Source organism: Nematostella vectensis, chromosome 13, assembly GCF_932526225.1.
Source record: "Nematostella vectensis chromosome 13, jaNemVect1.1, whole genome shotgun sequence".
NCBI lineage: Eukaryota > Metazoa > Cnidaria > Anthozoa > Actiniaria > Edwardsiidae > Nematostella > Nematostella vectensis.
Genome location: NC_064046.1, coordinates 13,912,948 through 13,939,858, shown reverse-complemented (window position 1 = coordinate 13,939,858; position 26,911 = coordinate 13,912,948). Strand labels below are relative to the sequence as shown.

The 26,911-nt window shown below is 38.2% G+C and overlaps 1 protein-coding gene across 2 annotated transcripts; it reads left to right on the top strand.

Annotated features, from left to right (window-relative positions):
- Nucleotides 1–20,942, top strand: LOC5506866 (alpha-1A adrenergic receptor). Of its 2 annotated transcripts, none has more exons than XR_007306208.1 (2): nt 1–250; nt 19,427–20,942. XR_007306208.1 is itself a non-coding variant. In XM_032375337.2 (2 exons), exon 1 carries the CDS (start codon nt 14,081–14,083, stop codon nt 15,326–15,328), a length of 1,248 nt encoding a protein of 415 aa, XP_032231228.2. In that variant the 5' UTR covers nt 13,118–14,080; the 3' UTR covers nt 15,329–15,450; nt 19,427–20,942. The 2 variants fall into 2 exon arrangements, 1 of the variants encoding a protein (XP_032231228.2); XM_032375337.2 differs by lacking the exon at nt 1–250 and adding an exon at nt 13,118–15,450.
- The last annotated feature ends 5,969 nt before the right edge of the window (nt 20,943–26,911 follow it).

Here is a 26,911-nt window from a genome sequence, read left to right as displayed (position 1 = left end):
AATGTTAAGGTTGTTGCCAGTCTCCTTTTAAATGAATGGCACGATTTTGCATTCTTTTGAGACATCAGTTGATTTTGAAAGAGCAGGGACAGGATATCTGGAGTAGTTTTATTGTTTTATAGAAGTGAATGCGATAAAAAGACGTCATATCGTTTGTGGGCTTCATTTCCATTCATGCTTCACATCTTTAAAAAGATCAAGATACAAGGCACCAAGCGTGCTGTCAGTTAAAGATGGCTCGAAATTCGAGGTGAGAAAAGGTGATTTTATTTTTAACGAAGAGTGGAAGTTTAAGTAAAATATGATAGTTTACTTAACCTGTAATTATCTTCGAGCTGTACTCCTTCACCAAAACACTCCTTCACCAAAACAGCCGCGAAGGCTTTTGTTTATTCAATTTCGATCGTGTGGTTTCGTCTGGCCAACCTTGTTCCCAGGGACTTCTGGGTAATAAACAATGTATAATGGCTTATTAATATAATGGCGCCAAATCATCAGTACTACATGTGGTTTTTCTGTTCAAATCACAACCTTTTCACAGGAATATCACAGAAAAATCACAGGTTTAACTCCAGTAGTGCATGCAGCCAACATAAAACTTTACAGACTTGTGTCCAGAGGGTGATGGGGGGGGGGGGGACGTTGGGTTTTGCGGTATTGGCCCTTTTTTGTATGAGCTTGCGGTAAAGGAGCAAAAAACATTCGGCCATGCGGTATTTCAAAACACTGTGAGATGCGTGGTACAGGATGATCTAGCCAAAAACCTAATTTACCTGGGTAAACACTGTGAATTGATTGATTTGACTCTGGGTGAAGCCTTTGTCTGTTATAAAGAAAGTGATTGAATGTCTGTGTGTATTTGGATAGGTAAGATCTAGATGGGTCTAGTAACCTATTGACCTGGGCAGGCATGACATATAGATCTAGATGGGTCTTGTGACCTATTGACCTGGGCAGGCATGACGTATAGATCTAGATGGGTCTAGTGTCCTATTGACCTGGGCAGGCATGACGTATAGATGTAGATGGGTCTAGTGTCCTATTGACCTGGGGAGGCATGACGTATAGATCTAGATGGGTCTAGTAACCTATTGACCTGGGCAGGCATGACATCTAGATCTAGATGGGTCTAGTGTCCTATTGACCTGGGCAGGCATGACGTATAGATGTAGATGGGTCTAGTGTCCTATTGACCTGGGGAGGCATGACGTATAGATCTAGATGGGTCTAGTAACCTATTGACCTGGGCAGGCATGACGTATAGATCTAGATGGGTCTAGTGTCCTATTGACCTGGGCAGGCATGATGTATAGATCTAGATGGGTCTAGTGACCTATTGACCTGGGCAGGCATGATGTATAGATCTAGATGGGTCTAGTGTCCTATTGACCTGGGGAGGCATGACGTATAGATCTAGATGGGTCTTGTGACCTATTGACCTGGGCAGGCATGACATATAGATCTAGATGGGTCTAGTAACCTATTGACCTGGGCAGGCATGACATATAGATCTAGATGGGTCTTGTGACCTATTGACCTGGGCAGGCATGACGTATAGATCTAGATGGGTCTAGTGACCTATTGACCTGGGCAGGCATGACGTATAGATCTAGATGGGTCTAGTGTCCTATTGACCTGGGGAGGCATGACATATAGATGTAGATGGGTCTAGTTACCTATTGACCTGGGCAGGCATGACATATAGATCTTGATGGGTCTAGTAACCTATTGACCTGGGCAGGCATGACGTATAGATCTAGATGGGTCTAGTGTCCTATTGACCTGGGCAGGCATGACGTATAGATCTAGATGGGTCTTGTGACCTATTGACCTGGGCAGGCATGACGTATAGATCTAGATGGGTCTAGTGACCTATTGACCTGGGCAGGCATGACGTATAGATCTAGATGGGTCTAGTGTCCTATTGACCTGGGCAGGCATGACGTATAGATCTAGATGGGTCTAGTGTCCTATTGACCTGGGGAGGCATGACGTAGAGATCTAGATGGGTCTAGTGACCTATTGACCTGGGCAGGCATGACGTATAGATGTAGATGGGTCTAGTGTCCTATTGACCTGGGCAGGCATGACGTATATATCTAGATGGGTCTAGTAACCTATTGACCTGGGCAGGCATGACGTATAGATCTAGATGGGTCTAGTGACCTATTGACCTGGGCAGGCATGACATATAAATCTAGATGGGTCTTGTGACCTATTGACCTGGGCAGGCATGACGTATAGATCTAGATGGGTCTAGTGACCTATTGACCTGGGCAGGCATGACGTATAGATCTAGATGGGTCTAGTGACCTATTGACCTGGGCAGGCATGACGTATAGATCTAGATGGGTCTAGTGACCTATTGACCTGTGGAGGCATGACGTATAGATCTAGATGGGTCTTGTGACCTATTGACCTGGGCAGGCATGACGTATAGATCTAGATGGGTCTAGTAACCTATTGACCTGGGCAGGCATGACGTATAGATCTAGATGGGTCTAGTGTCCTATTGACCTGGGCAGGCATGACGTAGAGATCTAGATGGGTCTAGTGACCTATTGACCTGGGCAGGCATGACGTATAGATGTAGATGGGTCTAGTGTCCTATTGACCTGGGCAGGCATGACGTATATATCTAGATGGGTCTAGTAACCTATTGACCTGGGCAGGCATGACGTATAGATCTAGATGGGTCTAGTGACCTATTGACCTGGGCAGGCATGACATATAAATCTAGATGGGTCTTGTGACCTATTGACCTGGGCAGGCATGACGTATAGATCTAGATGGGTCTAGTGACCTATTGACCTGGGCAGGCATGATGTATAGATCTAGATGGGTCTAGTGACCTATTGACCTGGGCAGGCATGACATATAGATCTAGATGGGTCTAGTGACCTATTGACCTGGGGAGGCATGACATATAGATCTAGATGGGTCTTGTGACCTATTGACCTGGGCAGGCATGACGTATAGATCTAGATGGGTCTTGTGACCTATTGACCTGGGCAGGCATGACGTATAGATCTAGATGGGTCTAGTGACCTATTGACCTGGGCAGGCATGACGTATAGATCTAGATGGGTCTAGTGACCTATTGACCTGGGGAGGCATGACATATAGATCTAGATGGGTCTTGTGACCTATTGACCTGGGCAGGCATGACGTATAGATCTAGATGGGTCTAGTGTCCTATTGACCTGGGCAGGCATGACGTATAGATCTAGATGGGTCTTGTGACCTATTGACCTGGGCAGACATGACATATAGATCTAGATGGGTCTAGTGTCCTATTGACCTGGGCAGGCATGACGTATAGATCTAGATGGGTCTAGTGTCCTATTGACCTGGGCAGGCATGACGTATAGATCTAGATGGGTCTAGTAGCCTATTGACCTGGGCAGGCATGACGTAGAGATCTAGATGGGTCTAGTAACCTATTGACCTGGGCAGGCATGACGTATAGATCTAGATGGGTCTAGTGACCTATTGACCTGGGGAGACATGACGTATAGATCTAGATGGGTCTTGTGACCTATTGACCTGGGCAGGCATGACATATAGATCTAGATGGGTCTAGTAACCTATTGACCTGGGCAGGCATGACGTATAGATCTAGATGGGTCTAGTGTCCTATTGACCTGGGCAGGCATGACGTATAGATCTAGATGGGTCTTGTGACCTATTGACCTGGGCAGGCATGACGTATAGATCTAGATGGGTCTAGTGACCTATTGACCTGGGGAGGCATGACGTATAGATCTAGATGGGTCTAGTGACCTATTGACCTGGGCAGGCATGACATATAGATCTAGATGGGTCTAGTGTCCTATTGACCTGGGCAGGCATGACGTATAGATCTAGATGGGTCTTGTGACCTATTGACCTGGGCAGGCATGACGTATAGATCTAGATGGGTCTAGTAGCCTATTGACCTGGGCAGGCATGACATATAGATCTAGATGGGTCTAGTGTCCTATTGACCTGGGCAGGCATGACGTAGAGATCTAGATGGGTCTAGTGACCTATTGACCTGGGCAGGCATGACATATAGATCTAGATGGGTCTAGTAACCTATTGACATGGGCAGGCATGATGTATAGATCTAGATGGGTCTAGTGACCTATTGACCTGGGCAGGCATGACGTATAGATCTAGATGGGTCTAGTGACCTATTCACCTGGGCAGGCATGACATATAGATCTAGATGGGTCTAGTGTCCTATTGACCTGGGCAGGCATGACGCAGAGATCTAGATGGGTCTTGTAACCTAATGGACTAGGCAGAGATGGTGTTTAGAATTAGATGGGGCAAGTAAACTATTCTCTTGACCTCGGCAGACAGGGCTTAGAATGCTAGATAACTGATGCATCTCTAAATTACCCGCTTGGGGCTTTTTAAAATGACTCCTTTTGGAAACCTGCTGCATTTAATGTGAACGTCAGAACCCTAATTTTCTAGGGGCTACTGTGGATGCTTTTGACAATTATAATTTTATAATTATAAATGTTATATTTTATAATTGTATAATGCAATTTTTCACACATCGTCCCATAGACATTGTATTTATATTGGTTGAGTCGTTGTCATTTCGTCAGCCAAGCAAAATATAAAGCGTAAGAAAGCATCCATTTCTATCGGCTAATTTGGAGAAATTATTGTGATATTTTCGATTGAATTTGGGAAATGGGGTTAAAAGCTTTATCTCAAGGTGGTCATTTCGGTTATTTTTTTAAAATAATGTATCCATCAATAATGAATAAAAAAAGGTGTGACAAACTAGGACTCGGCTAAACCTTATAATAATGACGTTATTTACTTGAGAGACGAAAAGAGACACCTATTTTTCAGAAGGTGTCTTTCATGAGAGAGGACTCTATTCTTTGTGCCAAAGGGGTAAATTTAGTGCACCCTTACCGCTTCCCTTATATCCATAATTTTGTTGGGCTTGTAGAGCCATCGCAAATGCTGCAGCTCCAAGCGTTAGGTTTTGCATGGAACGCAGAAAAACATTTTAAAAAAAAAGCCTTTAAACGGACATACTATAATGACGTGCTTAGACTTTTGTGTTTTGAGGTTTCTTAGTAATTTTGATCGGAAGTGTTTGGTTATATATGACATTTCTTGGGGTATTTAGTCTTGATGGAGGCGGGTGGATTATTTTACAGACTGAGAATGTCTGAGCCATTACATGTTCAAGTTTTTTCCGAATGTTACTTTGTATGTTCGACTAAGGCATTAGTCTAAAACATCGGTGAAATATCAAGCCCCAAGCGGCAGCATCTACCATGTTTAACCGAGGCTGGGTCCGGATCTTTTTGCAAGCAACCCAATACATGGCCAACATGTCCGCGGCTTGATGCATGATTTGACGGAAATTTGGATATTGATTTTTTTATTATTTCCCATTTAACCGTATAAGCATTTTTCAGTATTTTTCCGTTTTTACCTCTACTTTCTAGCTGTTCTCTTGCTTCTGTCACTCTCGTAAGCCTACAATACCCGACGCTCTTGCCTATTCGACTTCGCTCTTTTTTTTATTGCACATTTATTGCATATTGGGAATTGTGTAACTCAAGAAAACATATTTAATGCCGTAAAACCCGAAACCGCGTCTTCTGCATTTTTCAAGTGCCACCATTTTGGCTAAACGAAATCACCTGTAATGCGCCTGCTCTTCATTAGCTACAGGAAGAGCAAGCGCGTCACCTTTAAATGAGATGAAGGCTGTTTCGCAAATTTGCCAATTGATTACACCATAACTAGAAGAGGGCGTAAAAGTTCTCCTCATCAACTACGGATACACCATTACTGGGTTGGCCTCTCGAATCTACCTCGGGGTCGAGCCATTCATTTGAGTCAAACTAATTTGCGGTCTGCGTAGTATTAGTGTATTCATGTTCCAATTTCAGAATTACGTAGATTCGACTGAATGAAGTGCTTTTTCATTGCAGTGTCCCAAAATAAAATTTATAAAGTAATTGTTCTGGCCGAACTGGTATTAGGAACAGTAACATCATGAGGGGATTAACCGGCGACGAAGGCAACGCTGGCTACAAAAACGTGAACCAAAAAATGCGTCGCCATAAAAGGGGCCAAACTCTAAACAAGCTTTTAGAGTTCAATTGTCCTTTTAAGTACTTAGTATAAGCAAAGATAAGATCGTTTAGTTCACATTAGCTTCATAAGCGAATACAGATGGTTTAGTTCCTGCCGTCTGTAGACCCTGAATCTTGTTTTTTTTTCGAATATGGGGAGATCGGGATCTTTTTACTGGAATGACACATTGCCGTGAGTGGTTTTTTTTCGAATATGGGGAGATCGGGATCTTTTTACTGGAATGACACATTGTCGTGAGTGTTTTTTTTTTTTTCGAATATGGGGAGATCGGGATCTTTTTACTGGAATGACACATTGTCGTGAGTATTGTTTTTTCCGAATATGGGGAGATCGGGATCTTTTTACTGGAATGACACATTGTCGTGAGTGTTTTTTTTTTTCGAATATGGGGAGATCGGGATCTTTTTACTGGAATGACACATTGTCGTGAGTATTTTTTTTTCGAATATGGGGAGATCGGGATCTTTTTACTGGAATGACACATTGTCGTGAGTGTTTTTTTTTTTTTCGAATATGGGGAGATCGGGATCTTTTTACTGGAATGACACATTGCCGTGAGTGTTTTTTTTTTCGAATATGGGGAGATCGGGATCTTTTTACTGGAATGACACATTGTCGTGAGTGTTTTTTTTTTAAAAAGAGAAACAACATTATTTTATTTTATTTTATCTAGTTATGGAGAACTGGATCGTGTCTTCTATCTAGATATCCCACCGGGAAAGAAATGACATAATATGACACGTGTATGATTGATTAATGACGCTAAATGAAAACCATCCATGGTAGGTAGTAAACGTCCTATTAGACAAGGTCATTATACAAGGGAGCAGAATTCAGTGGGCGAGTTGAAGCGTCTAGAACTAGGCATAAATGTATTTTTTTGTCTTTTTTGGTGGTACATATGGCCCGAAGACGCCACATTGTCATCAACAGAAGACTAAGTGTGCCCTACTATTTTTTTTAGAGGAGAGCAGAAACGCCTCGTCTTGAACTTTGAATATCGGGTGCTTCCACTATGATAGATATTGCTATCAGTGGCAGGAGGGAACCAATGGGGGGCCTAAAGAAGTTGTTGCCACCGCCTCTAGAATTTTAATAAAACGTGAATTTTATGAAAGTTAATAAATAGAGAATTTATCAAAAATTCGAGCAACCTCGCTTCAAAATTGTGTACCAAATAATTTTCTAAATATCTATCAGTTGGCAATTAATAAATGTTTGCGCCGCTTTTAAATTATTTTCCAAAATTCTAGGCAAGCTAGAGCTGCAATTGACATATAAATATACTTTTTGCGACTCTAAATAAAGAACTCCAAATAACTACTACGTTTATGTTTTTGAAGACACTTTAATCAAATATGGAGTTTTTGAGACAATCGGGAGAAATTGCTCAATTATTTGTCCGAATCTTATCACTTAATTTCCTTCCAATATAGAAAAAAACACAGAAGATAGTTTACACTTCGGAGGTGCGACTACTGTAGATCCTGATGCTTGTTCATAGATATTATCTGTGATTTCGACCAATAACTATTCACAAATTATTATTTTTCGCTTACGAAAAAGCTTTACAAAAAATCCAGGCCTTCTGGTATTTTTACTAGTATTAATAGAGTCATTGTCAGCTACACCTTTGTTATTGTTTTTATTTAATATCACAGGACAAATTATGTGATGAAAAATCCGAAATTATCAAAAAAAGATTTCAACTTCATTACAAAATTCAATCAGACTAAACCGATTGAAATGAATGCTTTCTCTCAATTGGTAGCGTTGTTAGTAAATGGGCTATTGGAAAGCAATGTCGATATTCTTAAAATGCATTAATTCTCGAGACCCGGGCAGAACACCTCAGAAAGCTCATCCGGCCGATATTCTAGAAAGCAGAAAATCTGAAGTATTATTGATGCCCCACGTAGCATGGAGTAAATGAGTTAAGTATTTGAATGAACTTAGACTGTTCCTAGTTTATTTGATTATTCTGAGCTGTAATTGATCAATTTGGGAAAGCGCCTGAAAGTGAGATAAGAATTAGGAACGGAAATGGAAGGGAAAAATTGAAAATGAAAAATGAATAAAACTTTTTTTTTCCAGTATTTGACCTTGTTATGATTTCTTTTAAATGCAAATTAAGAATATGAAAAACAGATGATAATATTACAAAAATGGACTAGAGAGTTGCCGATGTGGATTTAATTTGCAAGGAAAAAAATAAAATCCTGCCCCATTTTTTAAAACTTTTAAAATATGTTAGCAGATAAAAAAATTAATATTGTATGCACTTGCTCTCAGTTTTGCGTTATCTGAGAATCTTTCAAAGTATCATCCAAAATTTAATGTTTCAATTTGTTTCCTTGTTGGAGCTCCGCATATCCTTCTTATATCTTTACATCATAAAAGGATAAGCGAAAATTGCTCCTCGCCGCGGGCGGGGAAAGTACATTTGAGAGGGCTTTCAATTACGACGACCTCAAAGCTTAATTCAAAAATTGGAATGGAATGGACCCAGATATTTGACCGGTACTCCCACACCATAAGGCAATTGCCTTGATCTAAAGGTATTGTCTTAAAAATGTAAGCAGATAAATAAAATGAAAAAGATGAAATTCAAATGTTCTGCAATAAACATAAATAATATGGATTTTAATTTTTACACCAGGGTATGAAAAGTCCCGACCCTATTCCTCGGTATCATTTTTTTACGGACCAGAGCCAGTATCTTTCCCCACATCCAGTGAATATTATACCTTAGGAAACTTCTAAGCCTGGGATTAGTTAAATGGATTACATTGGATTTGTTGAATGGAACAAGAGATCGTATTCAAGAAGATTTTTTAAATTTAATGATCCTCAAAGAATTGCCGCATTCACGATAAAATCTCGCATATAGTTTAGCGTGAAATTATCCCTAGTGGCACATCAATTAGATCTCAGCCATTACATGGAAAAAATACTTTAAAATTATTATTGGAAATAACCATACTCAAACACATATATAAAAAAGGGGGAAAAAAAGATTGTTTTTTGTCCTCGTCATTCCGAAAGACAGATTTGTCCGATGGCCACTAATGACAGCATATGATAAACTGGTACATGCTCTTTCCTATGCTTGCTCCGCGATTGTTATCTCTATGCTGAATCAAACGAAGTGAAACTTCGGCACTCTTTCAATCGAGGGTCTGATCCGGTCGAAGGAGACACTCAAAACTATGTCAATTTACTTCGATTAACTTTAGGGAGACGTCTACGAGCAAGAAAGACAGGAGTTGAATATTTATCGTAACAATATGTTGTTTCTTAATAGTGCCTTTTGTCGCCTAAGGGTCTTTTTAAGGAGTACATTTGAAAATATACAACAATCTAGTAAAAGGTGTTGAAAAAAACATGATTTCATAGTTCAGTTTCTTTTTTTTTTTTCGAGAACAGCTATTTGTTTAAATTCACTCTTTATTGGGAGTTTTTGAAAGCGTATTATTTTATCTTTGTGAATGGAAGTACGTGTAGGAGCTGAATGTCTATTGATCAATATAAATTAAACATAGCCATTACTTTCGTTTGAAGGTTTAGAAAGAGGATCATACTGAGTCATCTGACCCGAGAACAACTATTTGTGAATGTTGTATTTTATAGATCGCTGAATTCAATTGTACGTTTGATTTCAAGCCGGCAAAATCAATGTACCTTTTTATTTCTATAAATAACGTTTAGTATTTATCAGATTATTATTATATACGCTATTCATTGGCATATATATCGACAACAGCATATTTGTGTTTTTTGGTACATTCAAATGAGATTTGAGCCTAGCAAACGGTGAAGCTTATAATGGTTAAAGCAAAAAAAATTACTGTAATGACTTTTCCATAAGACTGCAACAGTAATGGCAAAAAAGTATTTAATCTTTAAAAAATTCCATTGTCAATACTGACGGATCTTAACAGCTTGCTTGTATAAATTGCGTTTTTATTTAATAAAAGTGATTTTCAAACAGTCAATATTTTTGAAAGATTTGTCATTGAAGTTTTAAATTATAATGAAGCGCTGAAAAACTTAAAATTGAAAAAAGAATGTGGACATGACTTTTATAATCAAAATTTGATCACAGTTCTCAATAGGGTCGGCGTTGTGATCATATTTGGTTTACGTTGTCATAAAATTTGGTTTTCAACAAGATTGGTATCTTTAAAAGCCTGTTTACCGGTTGTCTGTTTTCCTTAATTTTATTTTCAATGTAACAAAGCGTCTCTTAGAATATAATAGTGCGCGCACTCGTCCAGTTGCTTCTCGCAGATCAATGCCAGCTGGCGTTAAAAGGAGATTGTTTAGGGAAAAAAGTACTTTACTGTTTCAGGTTTGAGTGTTTTCCTTAAGTTAATCCTGAAAACTTTTTAAATTGCTCAAAACAAATAGCTGTTCTAATTGTACACATTTTCCTTATTAAATGAGCTTTCACCAGCTATACACTCCGCAATTTCAAATCACCTAGGATTTTACATACAGTAAGATTACGTAAGGTAAGATTATACAGATAAACCTCTATATATTTGATGGTAAAAGTTACTGGAACATTTCAGGAATTAAAAGAAAGTCTTTCTTTATTTTAAATTATTATTATTTTTTTTTCGTTATATGTTTGAATTCTATAAGCTTGCCCCGAGGTAATTTTTCCCCGGATACGGATTGTACGTGGAAAGTAACAACAGCCAGAGTTTTAAATTGCAATATTGATAGTAGATTGATATATTTTTAGATAAATGCATTAAATCCCAGGGAAAAAATGCATAAACAACAAAGGATATTTCCTAGCTACCGTGGAGCTTTTTGTGATAAACATTGATTTTATCTATACAAGACTTCCAGCAATAATTGTACATTGCTTAGTAGAAGAAAAAAATATATGTATGTGTGTGTGTGTGTGTGTGTATTAGAAACCTTCCTCGCTATACTGGATATGACCTTCTTTTAAAGCGAAACGTTCCTTAAAAGTGTTTGTTATCTTCTATTTTGCACCTATGGACTATTCGTTACTATATACCTTTTAAAATGGTTCGAAGATCTACGAACTTTTTGCAAAAAAAATTCCTAAACGTTTATTACGATAGATATATATAGCACTTAAAACTTCTTCAAAAGTCAAATTTCCTTTCCCTTGATACGCCTTACGCGAATTTAAAATCATATTTACTAGTAAAACTATTTACTGTAACAAAAACAAACCCCATTTGTGTTTTTTATTGTTTCTTATCACAGGAGTGGGCCTTCGTTTCTGTTGGCACGTTTTTTATGCCACTTTTTTTTACAACAAACATCGGCCCGCAATTCGTGATTAAGCGATAGCATGAAAACGAAGATTGAAATATGTTATCTGTCAAGGAAGTAGATCGATCGCTGACTTTCGGTTCCTTTGCGATATTAATTCTGATTTTAGAACTATATCAAAGGCGCAAGATTACATTCAAATTGTTGAGACAGCCTTATTGTCGCTGAGGTTTATTGATATATGAACAATTTTAAAGCCTTTTAAGAACTATTATTTGGATTATTCGGTTGCGCTTTTAAAGGCGGGTTTTTGAAACCGCATATCAAATTTGGTGGTTTGTCTGCGCATGCGCAAAGTGTCGGATGTCGCACGTCATTGCCTGGTGGTGCGAAAAAAGTAACTTTGTAAAGACACTGGCAAATTTAATAATAACTTGCATTGAAAACTCTAAAGATCAGTGAATAGAAGTGGTTTGTTGTTAGTAGTGTATTGCCTCTGCGCCGTGTCGCCGGGCGGTATTTTCTCGATTCTAGAATTTAAAGCAAATTTTGGGCTCAAGTAGTGTGAAAGGATCTTTTCCACATTTTTGTTTCGAATCAGAGTAAATATGCAGTCACCTTGCTGTTTTTGTGTTTGATATACTTGGCACACACGAAGAGTAATCCATCTGAGACATTTTAGCGGAAATCCGAACGGATTTGTGTTCGATGAAGAAACAAAAAGCCCCCGAAAAAAGTGAAGCCGCGCTTCGCAAACTCAAACTATATCTACTGATAAAAAAAAAATCACGTTTAATTTATCCGGTGGTTCGAAAAAGGATTGTTTCTTGCGATATTGGAGTAGTTTAATGATGAATTTCAAGGAAAAACACGCGAGCAACTGAATCTAAAAACTTTGCAATGATTTCCTTTGATTAAATGGAAAGGTGACATTTTCATTACGTTTTTACTGTGTTGTTAAACATGCATTATCCCTTATTTCATTAATGGTTATCTCGCATGGTATCAAATTTTCCTAATGTCGAACTTCCCCGTTAAAAGGCATTCCGTGTTAAGTTCAAACTAATTTTATGTAAATTATTCCTAGAGCACGAACAATATTCTCAGACTCGAGATGTCCGGAGAAGACATACTATAGCATGATGTGTAAGCCTTCTGGTAGAATATGCCCAATTTGTTATAATTGATCACAAACAATACAAACCAGAACTTCACAGGTCTTCGCTAATTATCTCCCAAGGGTAGGAGAATGGCGGGCGAAGCAAGAGCAGAAATGTTATGTTCAATTAATGGCTTGTTTAAGAACATCGGTGCCATTTGTTCTAAGAAAAAATAGGTTTAGACGCCAAGAACCACAGGCTCGCAGACAATGATGCCCATGTAATAATCAACCATTTATTAAGTTATAACACTTTTGCCCAGTGTATTGTTCTGCTCGATTTGAGAACAAAAAACGCATACACATTAGTTTTGTGTCGTGTAGAGGGAATTCTTTAAGGAAAACGAAGAATATCTCTTTGTCGCATATATTACACTTGGGAGGTTAACTGCGCACAGTAAATTAAACCGTCTAAAATACACATAATTACAGCTACGAGTTTTACCTTTTTGGGCAATAATTAAGGGTCCGCTGGCCTATTAGAAAATAAAGTTATACAACGTGGTAATTTTCAGAAGGGTGCAAATGTGCTGGAAACTGAGAAGCGCGCAGAAACGTATCACTTTTTAAGAATGGCATTAATTCATTTTTCAAAATAGAATTATGCATTTTCTCGATAATCCACCTTAAGATCTTAGTCAAACGTTCTAGCGGTATTACAGATAACTAAACTAAATATTGACCAGGAGAAGGCAGAACGCTCTTGAAGGTAGTCTGTCACCGAGACTCAAAACCCTCGTTTCAAACAACTTTTCAAGCGGACAGCTGAAATGGAGACGCTCTCGCGGGTAAACCAGAAATCTTGATTAAAAACTCAGCCGGATAAGGGATTAACGGTGGAATCACACATGAAAATTACGTTGGCCGTTGGGGTTTAGTCGTGAAAAGAAGGGAAAGAAGATTAGTTTTAAAAACGGAAAATTAATCGACGTTTTCGCATTGTGAAGTGGCGCTTACGATGTGACTGTCTCTAGAAAACGTCGCTCCGATTTGAAATCCTTAGCGGATAGATTTTCACAAAATAAACATCCATCGCTCAACGAAGCATCGACTACGTAATATATAGGCCTTAAACAAATACAATCTATTGTCCATGCTAATTTTGACTGGCCTTCGCTCATTCATGGAACTCATACGTAAATTTAATTTCTCGCTCTTGATTCGTTGGGATTCAAACCAAACAAGACAAGTTCAGCTACCTAAACCTGAGGGCAACCAGTCGAGAATTTTAAATCGAATCATTCGATTACACACCGGTTTCATTTTATTGATCCCTTTTTCCTTTCCGAGACGTTGGTGTTGTCAAATAATACCTTAAATATAAAATGCAAAACTCAACTAATTAATAGACGTTGGCGCGGTTACGATGACATGGCAGCTGGAATGGAGCCTTAAGAGGTTTTGCCCAATCCATACTCACACTACTTTCCGCAAGATCTCACTGAAGACACACCAACAAGAGCGCGCGCCAAACGCCGCTTAACTCCCAACACCTCCGTCCATTGCTTCAGTCGCCATCGAAACAGGCTAAAGAGCAACATGGAGAACTACAATAACACAAGCACCAACGTGCAAGGGCAGTTTACATGCATGACTCACTATGATTTGGTATCAATTATTGCCCAGGCAAGCTTCGTTATCTTTATTTTGATTTTGGACGTATGCGGGAATTTGTTGGTTTGCGGTGCCATACTGTCGTATCGACGGTTACGCACTGTAACTAATTATTTCATAATCTCGCTGGCGGTGAGTGATCTCTTGGTTGCGGGTCTATCAATGCCGTTTCGTATCCATCACACGCTTCACTCAATGTGCTGGGATCTTGGGATCTCCGTCTGCGAATTCTGGATTTTTGTAGATCTGGTATGCTCCAGTGCGTCCATCTGCAACCTCAGTATGATCTCCGTGGACCGCTTTCTCGCCCTCTCGTACCCCCTCACCTATCCCTCCATCATGACTAAAAGAAGAGGGTTGCTGGCTATAGCGATGGTGTGGGGGTACTCTCTGCTTATCTCAGCACTCTCCTTCACGCTTCCCTGGTCGCCAGATGGACTCATGCAGGACATTCCCGCCTGCTCGCTCAAGGACAAGTATTACTACACCTTTGTTATCACAGTAGGTTTCTTCTTGCCTCTTGTAGTTTTAGTCATTGCTTATTCCCTCGTGTTTAAAGTCGCGCTCCATCAAGCGCGAAAACTCCAACTCCTATCCAGTGGTGGGTTTGACCCGGTCGAGGCGTCGGATGTTGTCAACCACAACACGGCGCCGCGTCCCAGTGTGATCAGTCTCGGACGAATCGAGCGAAAGAGACGAAAGTCTATCATTAGAGAACTTAAGGCAACCAAGACGTTAGCGATTGTTGTCGGGAGTTTTATTGTCTGCTGGCTGCCTTTTTTTGTTATTATGTTCACTGTGCAGTTTTGTCCAGAGTGTTTTCAAGATCATCGAAGTTTGCCGGTTAAGGCCCAGCTTGCGATCGGGACAGTGTTCGTCTATGTGCTACCACTGTTAAATAGCGCAGTGAATCCGATTATATATTCAAGTTTTAATGCGAATTTTCGCCGGGCCTTCAAGGATATTTTGTTCCGTCTTTGCGTGCTGCACAAGGGACAATTCGACGCTGTGAATACGAGATCCGTGCTAGATGATGACTACACGGTGGCAATTACCCCGATAAATTTGAACAATCAGGCAGCTACCACCTCTACTCAAATCTGCCTGAACGGTAACGGAACACCCAGGATAGTTGTTCACGAGACGCTATCCGAAAACGAAGACGAAATTTAATTGATAACATTCGAAATGTTGGATCTTTGTGCCATTATCAGAAACGAACTTAACCTACTTATAGGACCCACTATGATTAAACAACACAGGCTGTCTCCAAGCGCGCTTTTAGCGACGTTGTGGTGAGTTTTAACTATTGTCCGCGAGTTGAGCGCTTGACGAACTTAAGTCAAAACTGATTATGCATTTGTATCAAGCGTTACTCTGGCTTTACTTTTGTTGACTTGGGGACACCTTAGAGAATGACGTAAATTGGTCCGAATAGTATTATTTTTTTTTGTCAGTCGTTGAATTGCCTGGTAACAATCAGGGAAGGGTTAGTTTTATGTTGAAATGCGAACGCTTCTATGGAAAGCAGGTAAATAAAGAAGTACGACAGCATCTATTTATTCAGAGTGAAACAACTCGCGTATAATGCCTGACAGTTATTTGAATAAACAAGAATTGAAAAAGAAAACACGTTACGGAATACTATGGCTGATGGTCTTCTCAAAAGTGCACGTCGGAAAATAGTCTTTAATCTATGTTTTTATTTGTTATCTTCAATTGAGAAATCGAATTAAGGTAGATGGGTAAAGGAAATAGATCAAATAACGCTTATTTTTCTTGTAAATAACGATCGAGTTCCATAAAAGCAACAGGAGGGAAACAAGATTTCCAATCACATTTTGTTTCCTTTGTCGAGAGGAAATTTTTATATCAATAATCCGTCGCGCATTTTTCTTACCCTCAGTCTGTGGTCAGTAAACAAGTTATTAAATAACACTGTAATCGAATTTAACTATAAGAAAAACATTGGGCCTCATTGCATCTTCCTTTTATTCTTATTCTTTTAATTGAATTCAGATTTACACCTTTTCAAGGATGCGCCTTGAAGTAGTAACGTTAGTATCGTTAGTAGATCGTTTTTTCCTTACACTAAAGTAATTTTCTCTGGTATCGTGATCCAAACTTAAAGCAGTTCATTTATATTAGGTTCACTTTTTCGCTATTCCAATGCTATTTTCAATTGATCACGGAAATTTCAATCTTTGGCAATCATTTATTCGTATAGAGACGAGCAGTGTTTTGGGTATCCATTATTTCTAAACTTCCTTACATTGGCCCAGAATGTCAGAGAACTCATTGATAAATCATCATTTTTCGCTAGATAAGTTTCCTTATTCATATCCTAGCGAATATAAAGCAATCTAAATATCCCTAAAATTGGTGAGATTGTAACTCGTGTTTTCCTTAATAACACTAACCGTAAACGTGCCGGGAAACTTCGAGAAAAATGTATTGAGTTTATTGCGTATTGTTTTCGTTGGCTCATCACAACTACAAAAACTTATATATGATCGTCTCATTTATAACTTTTTTTTCATTCATGACATTTCTGGTAATTGCTGAGTTCAAAACCAAATTACTGCTATTTTCGATAGTTGGAGTTGTTTATTATTCAAAAGCCAGTATTTTATCTGCAAGCTTGTAAAAAATGGGCTGTTATTTGAAGGAAAGACTCTATTGGCACATGTCCTTAAATATGAGCCCTCGAAGGCATAAAAATCACAATTAGAAATATTTGCTTCTTAGCTATTGCTCTTTATATTGCTTTTCTAAAGCATGCGTGCATTATTCACTAAAGTCAGTATGGTTGCTATGTATAATTATTAAGGTTTGTTCTACGACAATTTATTTTCCCAATTTACTGACGGTACGTTGTAATTTCAGAAAAGTCACACGATTAGTCAAATTAATTTTTGTTCCTCAAAACTGCCTTAAATGTGTTCGGTCTGTTTGAAACCTTGTCAAAGTTATCCGCTTGTGCGGGATGAAAACTCAAATCGGATATTTGGCATCGCTTGCCTTAAAATTATGCAAATCTTAAACGAAATAATCTTGATGTAAAACCACGGTCCTAAATGTTTCTAAAAAGTTTAGAGAATTAGATTTAGAAGTGCAACAGTGTGCACACGTGAAAGAAAATTGATTTTCAAGGGGATGCTAACATCTGTTGGTTGAACAGGCAGAAGAGAAATAGATACATCGGTTTGATCGAAGTCTATGCACACTTATCTTCGCCAGAGGTGGGATTTTGTGGTATTTAATAGGGCCGAGTCTACAGATCAGCTGCCATTAGCAAACTACGTTCTGTCGAATTCAAGATCTTTCCCTACCTAACGCAAACAACCCGATAATCATTTCTTCGAGTCGCAATGAGCATGCGCCTGCTCTTTCATGTCCCTTTGTGGTGATATCTAATGAACAACCAGATTCGGAACTCATGAATGAGAGAAAGATTCTTTCACTACCTTGACATAATTTACAGCAATATTTTCATGGTTACTGGGCACTATTGCTGCCTCGTCCATTATGTTATGGCGTAAATTAGGGCAATCATTACGATAAATAAAGCCGGTTTAAGGTTTTTTGGCTACATGATTAATATTCCCCACATGATAACCGGCTTGTAACGGTTGATATTCCTCGGGGAATATGCTGGAAATGCGTTAAGAGATTTTGCTAATCCTATAGAAAGAAGGGACACATCCGTTATGCAACGGGCTTTGAGGGTACACATAAATCTTCGATAAGATAGACGGATGTAGCATAGGTTTGACGATAGATGCCAGGGAAGGAAGATTATCAGTTTTTTTAATGAAAAAATTGATTGAATCAGGAAAATTATCCAAAAGGAACATGTAGAGTTTATTTTGTAGCTCGGTGTCAATACCCTAGCTGAGTTAAGTTATCAGTATTTATAAAATATGGGATTCCTTTAATTAGAGATAGCAAAAGTCAAATTATATGCGTTTCCAGAGATAGACTTCATTGAAAATATTCAAGCGATGAAAATATGTATTTCACCTTATTCATAGAGGTTTCTAGTGAATGGAAATAAAAAACGGAAATAAAATCCGCATATGATAATCAATGAAGGCATAATTCAATGCCTTTTGTTTTGGGCTACTGAAAACATGGCCCTTAGTCAACCCGCCAATTGGACGCTTGTATATGGAAGCACTGAAATTGATTTGTTAAGATTTTGAATAAAACCATGTTAACGAATATGGACCGACTGTAATAACACTCCTTAATAACCGACATTTGAAAAGCAGCAAAAACATTCTTGTCGCCCTGGACACGAATCTCACCAAGTATTTTGCCAAAAAAAATACCCATAGAGCACTGCGGGATACTTTTTCAGGCTTGCACGTGAAAGAAGTGTTCTCGATATAGAAATAAATATTTATCTCCTATCTCGTTTGGAAGAACATATTTTGATTCCCTTAAGATTCACTTTTTTTGTACAACCGTTCTGAGCGGGTGGAAAAATCTATATTAAAAGACAAGATGACAAAAAGTTTGGATTCTTGCCCCTCTATTTTCTTCCTTAAGAAAAAACATTTATTTTTCTTGTTAGGGTTGCGAGTAAAAATATCAGAGAAAACAGGACGACGACGAGGAGAGGTAGCCAGGAAAAAGTATTCCTGTCTATTTTTTTATACATAGCTTGAAAAAATAATAGAAATAAACCGATCGTTAAAATAATTCAAGACTTCCTGATTCCTCAAAAGCCAACAACGTCTTCTTCATGTCTGAAATAATATCAGTTACATGATGGCTAGTGTAATTTTACAGTTATAAATCATGTTTTGCTAGATTTGTGCATTTTCGAATGTCTAAGTAAGTAATTTTGTTTTATCAGTAGTTTTGTTCTGTCACATATGATTTTCAAATCATTTGTACCCCAATAACCTATACTGTGTTTAAGATCTAATGTCCGCTAAGTATGTCTTTTTGAACAGGCTCTTAATGTTAAAAAAGCCCACAACATAAACATGGCTATCTTGTGCTTACTTGTGAAGTATATTCATTATTATTATTAGTTTTTCTAATATGTTTTTCTATATGTGTACAATTTGGTATGCAGTCTATAAATACAAACCCACAGATAAATATAAATGGTCTCTTTACTAAGTAAATACATTAGTATTATGTCTTAGCTTTCCCACAAACGGGAGTAATAGCAATCACAAGAAGCGCTCTCGAAGTCAAGCCGTCAGCTATTACATAAAAACATTTTTTTTTATGTTCAGCTTTTTTTATTTTCAGGTTTCAGCCATGAGTCACTTGAACTTCATACGATGGTATCAGAAAGCAAACACATTCTAGTTTAGTGGCGTGAGAATTTCCTAATATCTTTAATGGACAAGCTGAGAGAAAAAACCTCATACAAAAATCACTTAGAAGTGTTTGGGTATAATCTAGGTAGACTTAAGTAGATGCATTAAACGTGAAACAGTTCAGTGTAGGCGATAGGAGGTTGCTCTCCCCGTAATGTCGTTGAGTTTTATTAAAATTTTGATTCTATCTTTTTTACAACTTCGGAATCTTGCACGAATATCACCAGATGAATTCAATGTAAACGGTATTATATATATTTCACTGCAAAGTCCAACAAGCTCCATCCGATGTTTGTTTATAAATGAGTTAAAAGTGTCAAGAGAGTAAGAAATAGCTTAAAAAAACAGCTGGAATTACAAAAAAAGGATTCAGTTTTGCAATTCATGTTATTACTGGACTTTTTGCAATTTGATTTTCTTTATTTTCTGTTTAAAGAAAAAAAAAAAACGGGCTAGTAAAATGTAAACTGCTTGTCATTTGCGAATTTTAAAAGCACTGTTTTTAGACAATGTAAATTTTTAGAAATATGTCAGCAAAACAATGCTATATTAGCTTTAGTACTGTCTTTTATGGTTATTTTTACTCCCTCTTGACATACTCTTGTCTGAAACACTATCAGGGGAAGGATAAGATAGCATTGGAAGAGTCTTTGAAAAGTGACAAAACCTTCAGTTGTCATGTTTTTTAAACAACACAGTTATCAGTGGCAACGCAAAATGAACAGAAGCGACAAGAAGGCTGGGCGACACTATTTAACCTGACATGCATCTGCAAATATCACTTTTTAAATCGCTGCGCAACAAAGATAGGAATCCCCTTACTAGAAACCTCGCACTGATAATGGCGCTCTCTATGTTATTTTTCACTTACTCTTAAGTGAGAAGACAAAGCCATAACCTAAAATATATAGTTTACGGCTAGGGTGCCCTAAACATAAACATGTTTCCAAACCAGTTTAAAAAAAAAAAAAAAGAAAACTGATGAATGTTAAGGGTAAGGTATTACTTTTACCACCAGAAATAGAAGCCGAACTACAACCAATGTTCAAATATACCCAAGTTCCTTTGTTTGTAAGCCATTTTCGTTTATCCAAAGTAAAAACATAAAAAGAGCGTATAAATAAATTGTTTCCTTTTGATGATCACGTTTCCCGCTTTGTTCACATCTCGCGTAATATCATAAAGCCATGTCCTTCTTTGTGAAGTGTACCACACGTTCATCGATTGACGTCTCTCCCCAAATCTTACTTCCCAAATTAAACTGTAAATGGCATGCAAAAATCAACTTTACAACAATCTCAGGCTAACATTGTTCGTAAACACACACTGACCAAAGAACAGTTTTAGAAAAAAAAAAGGGTTTTGCTACCAGGGCTGGTGAAAGGCGTTCTTGTAACTTAAAAAACAAGTAAAAAAACTGCCGATGATCTGACCAGTCATTTTAAGAAAAGAAAAAAATAAATAAAGAGAAAGAAGGTGGCACACTCTTGCTTGCTGGCCGCCCTAAAAGCTGAACTGATTCGCTTCTTGCCCGCCCTAAAAGCTGAACTGATTCGCTTCTTGCTCGCCCTAAAAGCTGAACTGATTCGCTTCTTGCTCGCTCGGAATTCAACATTTGCCGAAATTCTTTCGCAACATTTTAGCGTGATCCTTCTTGATGCCACCAACACAATCCTCATTTAAATTTTAACCGCTCCGAAGCCACACATTTCTTAACCAATTCGAAGTACGACTGTGCTTGTGGTGGTCATGTCAGCGAAGACACGCCCTATAGCGAACTACTCCCGTGCCCTCCCCGCTAAGGCGTAAAGGTCGACAAACAAACTCAAGTTACTTGAAGATTTCCTCCGCAGATTAGATACGTTTATATAAAACGAGTGTAAAACAACTGCCGATGATCTGACCATTAAAAAAGGATTTTGTCATGTTAAGGAAAGAATAATTCGTAAGTTTAGTGGGAACCATGCGTTCGGGCTATTACGATCTGTTGTCATATAATTTTTGAGCTTGAATATGCCATAGAAATTTACATTGCTTTTTATCTAGTTCTAAACATTTAGCGTTAAGCATCAAGTCCATCACTGCCGAATGAACCATAAGATTGCCTGTCAAATCTCCTGAAATCTCCAAAGGACCCACGGCCATTGGGTATTTAAATTTACAAGAGCATCTAAACGGGGCCGAAAGTTTTTTCTAGCAGCCAATTTTAGTTACATTAAGAGAATGGAAATAGGGAGTGGAGGAAACCATCTTCATTTGAATTACTTCTCCATATCTTTTTAATCACGAGATGTTGTTGTGCGCTTAAATGAAACCCGTTTAACAATTAGTTCATTTCATTTGTTTTAAATGGTGTACAGCTGGTCTTTCTAAAAAACTAAGAAGACGCGATTCTCCTCCACTGCAGCTAGCGATATGAAATAAAAACTGATATAGACATATAAGTATTTATAAGTATATATATATATGACATATTTTAATTGTTTCTTTTTTTTCCGTTTCTTTTCCTACACGTTTTGAAAACACACACTTTTTGTTCCTATAGCTGTGTGTGATTTTTAACGTCGTCTAGTAAACATTATAAAGAATATTATTGAATTTACGGCGTTTACGTGCTCACTACTAATGCCGGCAGGCATGCGACCTTGTCTATTTGAGATAAACCTTTTAGTAGAATGATAAAATAATTTACCGGCCATTGTGTCCCTATCCCATTAGGCCTGCTTAGCATTAAAAGCGAAATAACTATAAACAACCTTTAAATGCTGGCCACTTTGGCTCTTTAAGTGGCTCTTTAAGAGTGTTCTTTCTAAACAAGGCTATATACTTGCTAAGGAAAAATACTTTTAGCAAAAGTGTTTTTTATTATTATTATTAAATAATGGTTAAATATAATTTGATTTCCATTCGCAGTGAGACACGGCGCGCGAGCTATTCCTCTCAAGCTCTCCGTTCGTTACGAGCCTTTTTTTATTCCAATAAATACAAAATACCAAAGTATACAAATAAACTATTTACCTAAAAGGTTCTGCAGGATATTTTGGCCTTGGCCATGATATTTTGGTTTTGCAAATTAACTCACCTGACCATAGTCGTAAAAGAAAATTTCTTCTGATTGAGAAAAGTGCAAACATTAAAAGCGTGAAAGATAGTAAAACTAAATCGCAGTTTAATAAGGTTAATAGCAAATTCATCAAAAAGGTTCTTTCATGCTAAAATCTAAAATATTCTTATATTATAATTTAAAATTTAATAATTACTCCTGACTTTTAGTGTTAGGCTTAGTTCAAACGCCGTATTATCCATAAGCCGTATTCAATCCAAATGCATGTAAATAAGTCGAAGTCGAGATTGTTCGATTGCAAATAAGTCAAGTCGATTGTTCGATTGCAAATAAGTCAAGTCGATTGTTCGATTGTAAATAAGTCAAGTCGATTGTTCGATTGCAAATAAGTCAAGTCGATTGCTCTACGGGGTAACTTACGCATCAGACAAGACATTTGCATCCATTCGCATTGAATACTGCTCATGGATAATAAGACGTTTGAACTTAGCCTAAGTTTACTATTTTCAGCAATTCAAAATGCTACAAAGGAATAAGTTTTTTTCACACAAAAGTGATTCCATAAGAAAATTTTGCACCCAAATCACAAAAATAAAAATCTGAGAGATATTCCAATCATTTTTTCGCGAGATTATGTGCTTGAATGAAGAAGTATATGGATGAGTTACCAAAATGCGCAGTCTGTTCTATGCTAATGATTAATCTAGTTCTCATTCTTATTCTACTCTAGCTTTAGGCGACATACGCCTAAAATAAGACAGGCTCTAGGGACGAGATAAGCTAATGATAAAAATCTTGATTTACGATGTTACTGTTGTCGCCTTTTCGACGGATTCTGGCCTCTGGATTGCCCGAGCCAGCCGATATCGCATCCGCTCCACACCACTTATTGATCTTTTATGATGTCTAGCGTGGTTATTAGGCCTGAGAAAACCATAATCTTTACCCAGCATTTTTCAGCTGGTGTTGAATTAACTTTTATGCTCAACATGCACGGGCCGTAACGCGCGCACTCCTTCCCCAGTGGTTAAAAAAGGAAACCGTTTAGTATGTCGCGAACGAGCCGTATAGCGGTAATTAGCCCCAGCCCCCCGCGGCCCCTTACACCGTCCCGTCATCCTCTAATAATAGTATTTTATATTGGACCGAATCCTAACACTTTGTTAAGTGGTGGCGTTCCATGTAGTCATTTCTCATTTTTATTATTCATTTTATAGGTTCATAAAAAGATAGGAAGGAATGGATTTAAAACTTCTCACTTCAAGCAAATGACCTTAGCGGGCCCAAATAATGAGACATGATAATACGATTATGGAAAATGACATTGACACGACAATGAGTATTCAGTTTTTTTAGCGAACAGCAAAATAGCAAGTATATCCATCCCTGCCGAAGCCTTACAATTAGAATTGGGTGCACTCTCGCCCCAGCCCACCTCAGCCTTCGCGTGCGCTATAAGAATTCCCGATGTTCGAAAACAACATTTCCGAATAACCCTTAATGAGAGCCGGCTCTCAGGCTAGCAATAAGAGAGCACTACACTTTTGCTGTTAGGTTGCCCCTTTCTAACTCTACCGACCAAGGTTTAAGCCGTCTTCGTCCCGGGTTTTGACCGGGCTTCCTGTGGTTGCGATGCACTGGACCCCACGCATGGTTTATGTCTATGATGCCGAAAATTGTAGAGCGACGCGCTGTAGAGTAGCTAGCGAAGAATTGTTAAGAAAAAACCCGAGTATACCACCACCACGTTTTTGAAAGCCCATTATAAAAGCGTTGTTTACTTTGACACTATGATGTCTTTGAAGTTTGAAAACAGCGCGTCTTCGTACATAAACAGTTTGAAGTTGGTTGCTCAAGTGCCCACTCGTTATCAATCACAGTCAGAATCAGGATAGTTCTTCGAGGTGGCATATATTTTCTTCGCCTTTATTGATGACCCACCTAATGAGCCATTTTAGCGGATCAAGTCCAATTCATTCATTATTAAGCCCTTTCTCGGTTTTGCTTACACGCGATTTAACCACGCATTACCCCTTGAAGGTTTCCCCGGATTTCTCTGTCACCCGCCATTTTAAAATACGGAGTGTGAGAAAACATCTGTTTTCACCGGCTGATTTGGAATAGCCATTTTTCGTTTTCGATTAAGTTTGGTAAATAAAATATAAAAGTTTGTTTTAGGAGTGTATTTCGAGATTTTTTCACATGGTCTGTCTTCGAATATTTGATGGAAACAAAAACAATGGTGTGGTTGACAAAATCTCTTTGATATTCGCGAAGAACCTAGGTTTATCAAGATCAGAAAAAATATAATATTTCCTATAGATCAGGGTCATTTTTGTCAAATTAGTTACTGATAGGAATCTTTTTATCATTTGATATGCTTTTACAACAACAGCCACAAGCTTCAGTATAATTGCTGACTTAACAATAAAAATCGTTGGCTAAACAAAAAACAAAATCTCATACATGTCAAATGAAACATATCAAATGATGTTGACAAGAGAAAAACAGAATCTAGAATTTCCCACCAGGCTGAGTATGATATTTTAAAAAGGGGACTTTGAAATGCTGAATATCAACCTTTAGGCTGTTAAGTCATTTTCACGTGTTAAGTGTTTAATGGTATTTCCATATACTCTATGTTTGCATTGGGAAGCCTTTGCTTCCCCAAAACAAGGGTCAATCAAAATTCTGCATAACGAGTGATTGTTACTATGGTTTTTTTTTACATCGTAATTTAAAATACGGCTCTGTCATTTTGCCATTTTTAACGACTGAAATTGCTATGAAGGTTAGACGTTGAGTTCGGAAAAATAGTTCCTAGTTTTATTTTTAGTTAAAAGGATAGAAGACAAAAAAAAGATATTGGGACTCAAATTTCAAATCATTAAATCCTTTAAAGTTACTCCTGTGAGTTTTAATCTCGTAAATAATAGATGCCATTTTGATTAATTGTCCATGAAGTGAGAATATTAGGAATGGGCATTTAGTTCCCAATTACTACAACGCAAAAAGGAGTAGGCTGGATTCATCGATTGCTCTAGTTAGCTTGATTTCTCTGAAATGCTCTCAGAAGCGAGACAAGTTACACCGAAAGCCGAATCCATGACGCGCCGTTTTGCTTGCTGCCAGGTTGCAAATCACTCAAAAACTAACATTCAATATTCAATATCTGACAAACCATTAATCAATATGATACTAGCTATCAATATTATTCTTACACTGTCAATTGTTTTCATCACGCAATAACATACAAATTACTTTGATCAATGCAAAGGTGCAAAGGTTTGTGTTTACCACGCTTTAAACTCTCCCCAATCCCCTGCAGTAGAATATTGAAATCTTTTTAAGGGGTTAAAGCTATAATATTTAAACTTAGATACTTGCTTCGTTTGTAAACTTAAAAGTGTTCCTTGGCGTGTTCGTGATTGCATAAACTTGAACTTATACATTTATAATTAAGCCTTTCCTTTGGGCTTGCTGTACTTCTAGAACAAGATTCAACATAGGATGTAGGATCTGGGACGAGCTAAGGTTTCCTGCGACGTCACATAAATCAATTTACATCCAATATTCCACTGATTCAGGAAACTGAACACAGCGGAAGTGACGTAAGAAAAGCAGGGAATTTACTCTGGAAGCAAAAATTCAAGAGCAACCCAGTAAGAGTAGAAGAGGGGGCGTAAGGGTTTGCGGTTTTGCCTTAAATCTGGCGCGGTTTTTCGTATTTTATATCGCGGTATTGCGGTTTCTCTAGACTCCGCAGTTTACGGTTATTGACGCGGTTTTACGGAATTGTTAATTTTCCAGCGCGGTGTTATGCCTAGTGCACACTATTGAGATAACGACATGGGCGCGCGCACTCTTTTAAGCCCGACATAACGACATGGGCGCGCGCACTCTTTTAAGCCCGACATAACGACATGTACAGTTTTTTCTCTTGGTCGTTATGTTCATGTCGTTATGTTGGGCTTATGTCAAAATGTTGAACTATTCACACTTGAACATATAGACATATAGGAAGCACGCGCCTATGTCATTATGTCGTTATATCGCTAGTGTGCACCAGGCATAACGATCAGATGCGATCGATGCGGTTTATGGAGCTTTTATGTGCGGTTTTGCGGTTTTCGCACTCCCCCTCCCCCCCCCCCCCCCCCTTAACGCCCCCATCTTATAGGAAGGGTCTAGAACTGACCCTGATGTTTGCAGTACAGTGTTGAAGTTCAGCTGCTTATGCCTAGTGCACACTAGTGACATATCGACATAACGACATGGGCGCGCGCACTCTTATCTTTGACATAACGACATAAGAGAAAAAAACATGTTTTTTCTTTTATGTCATTATGT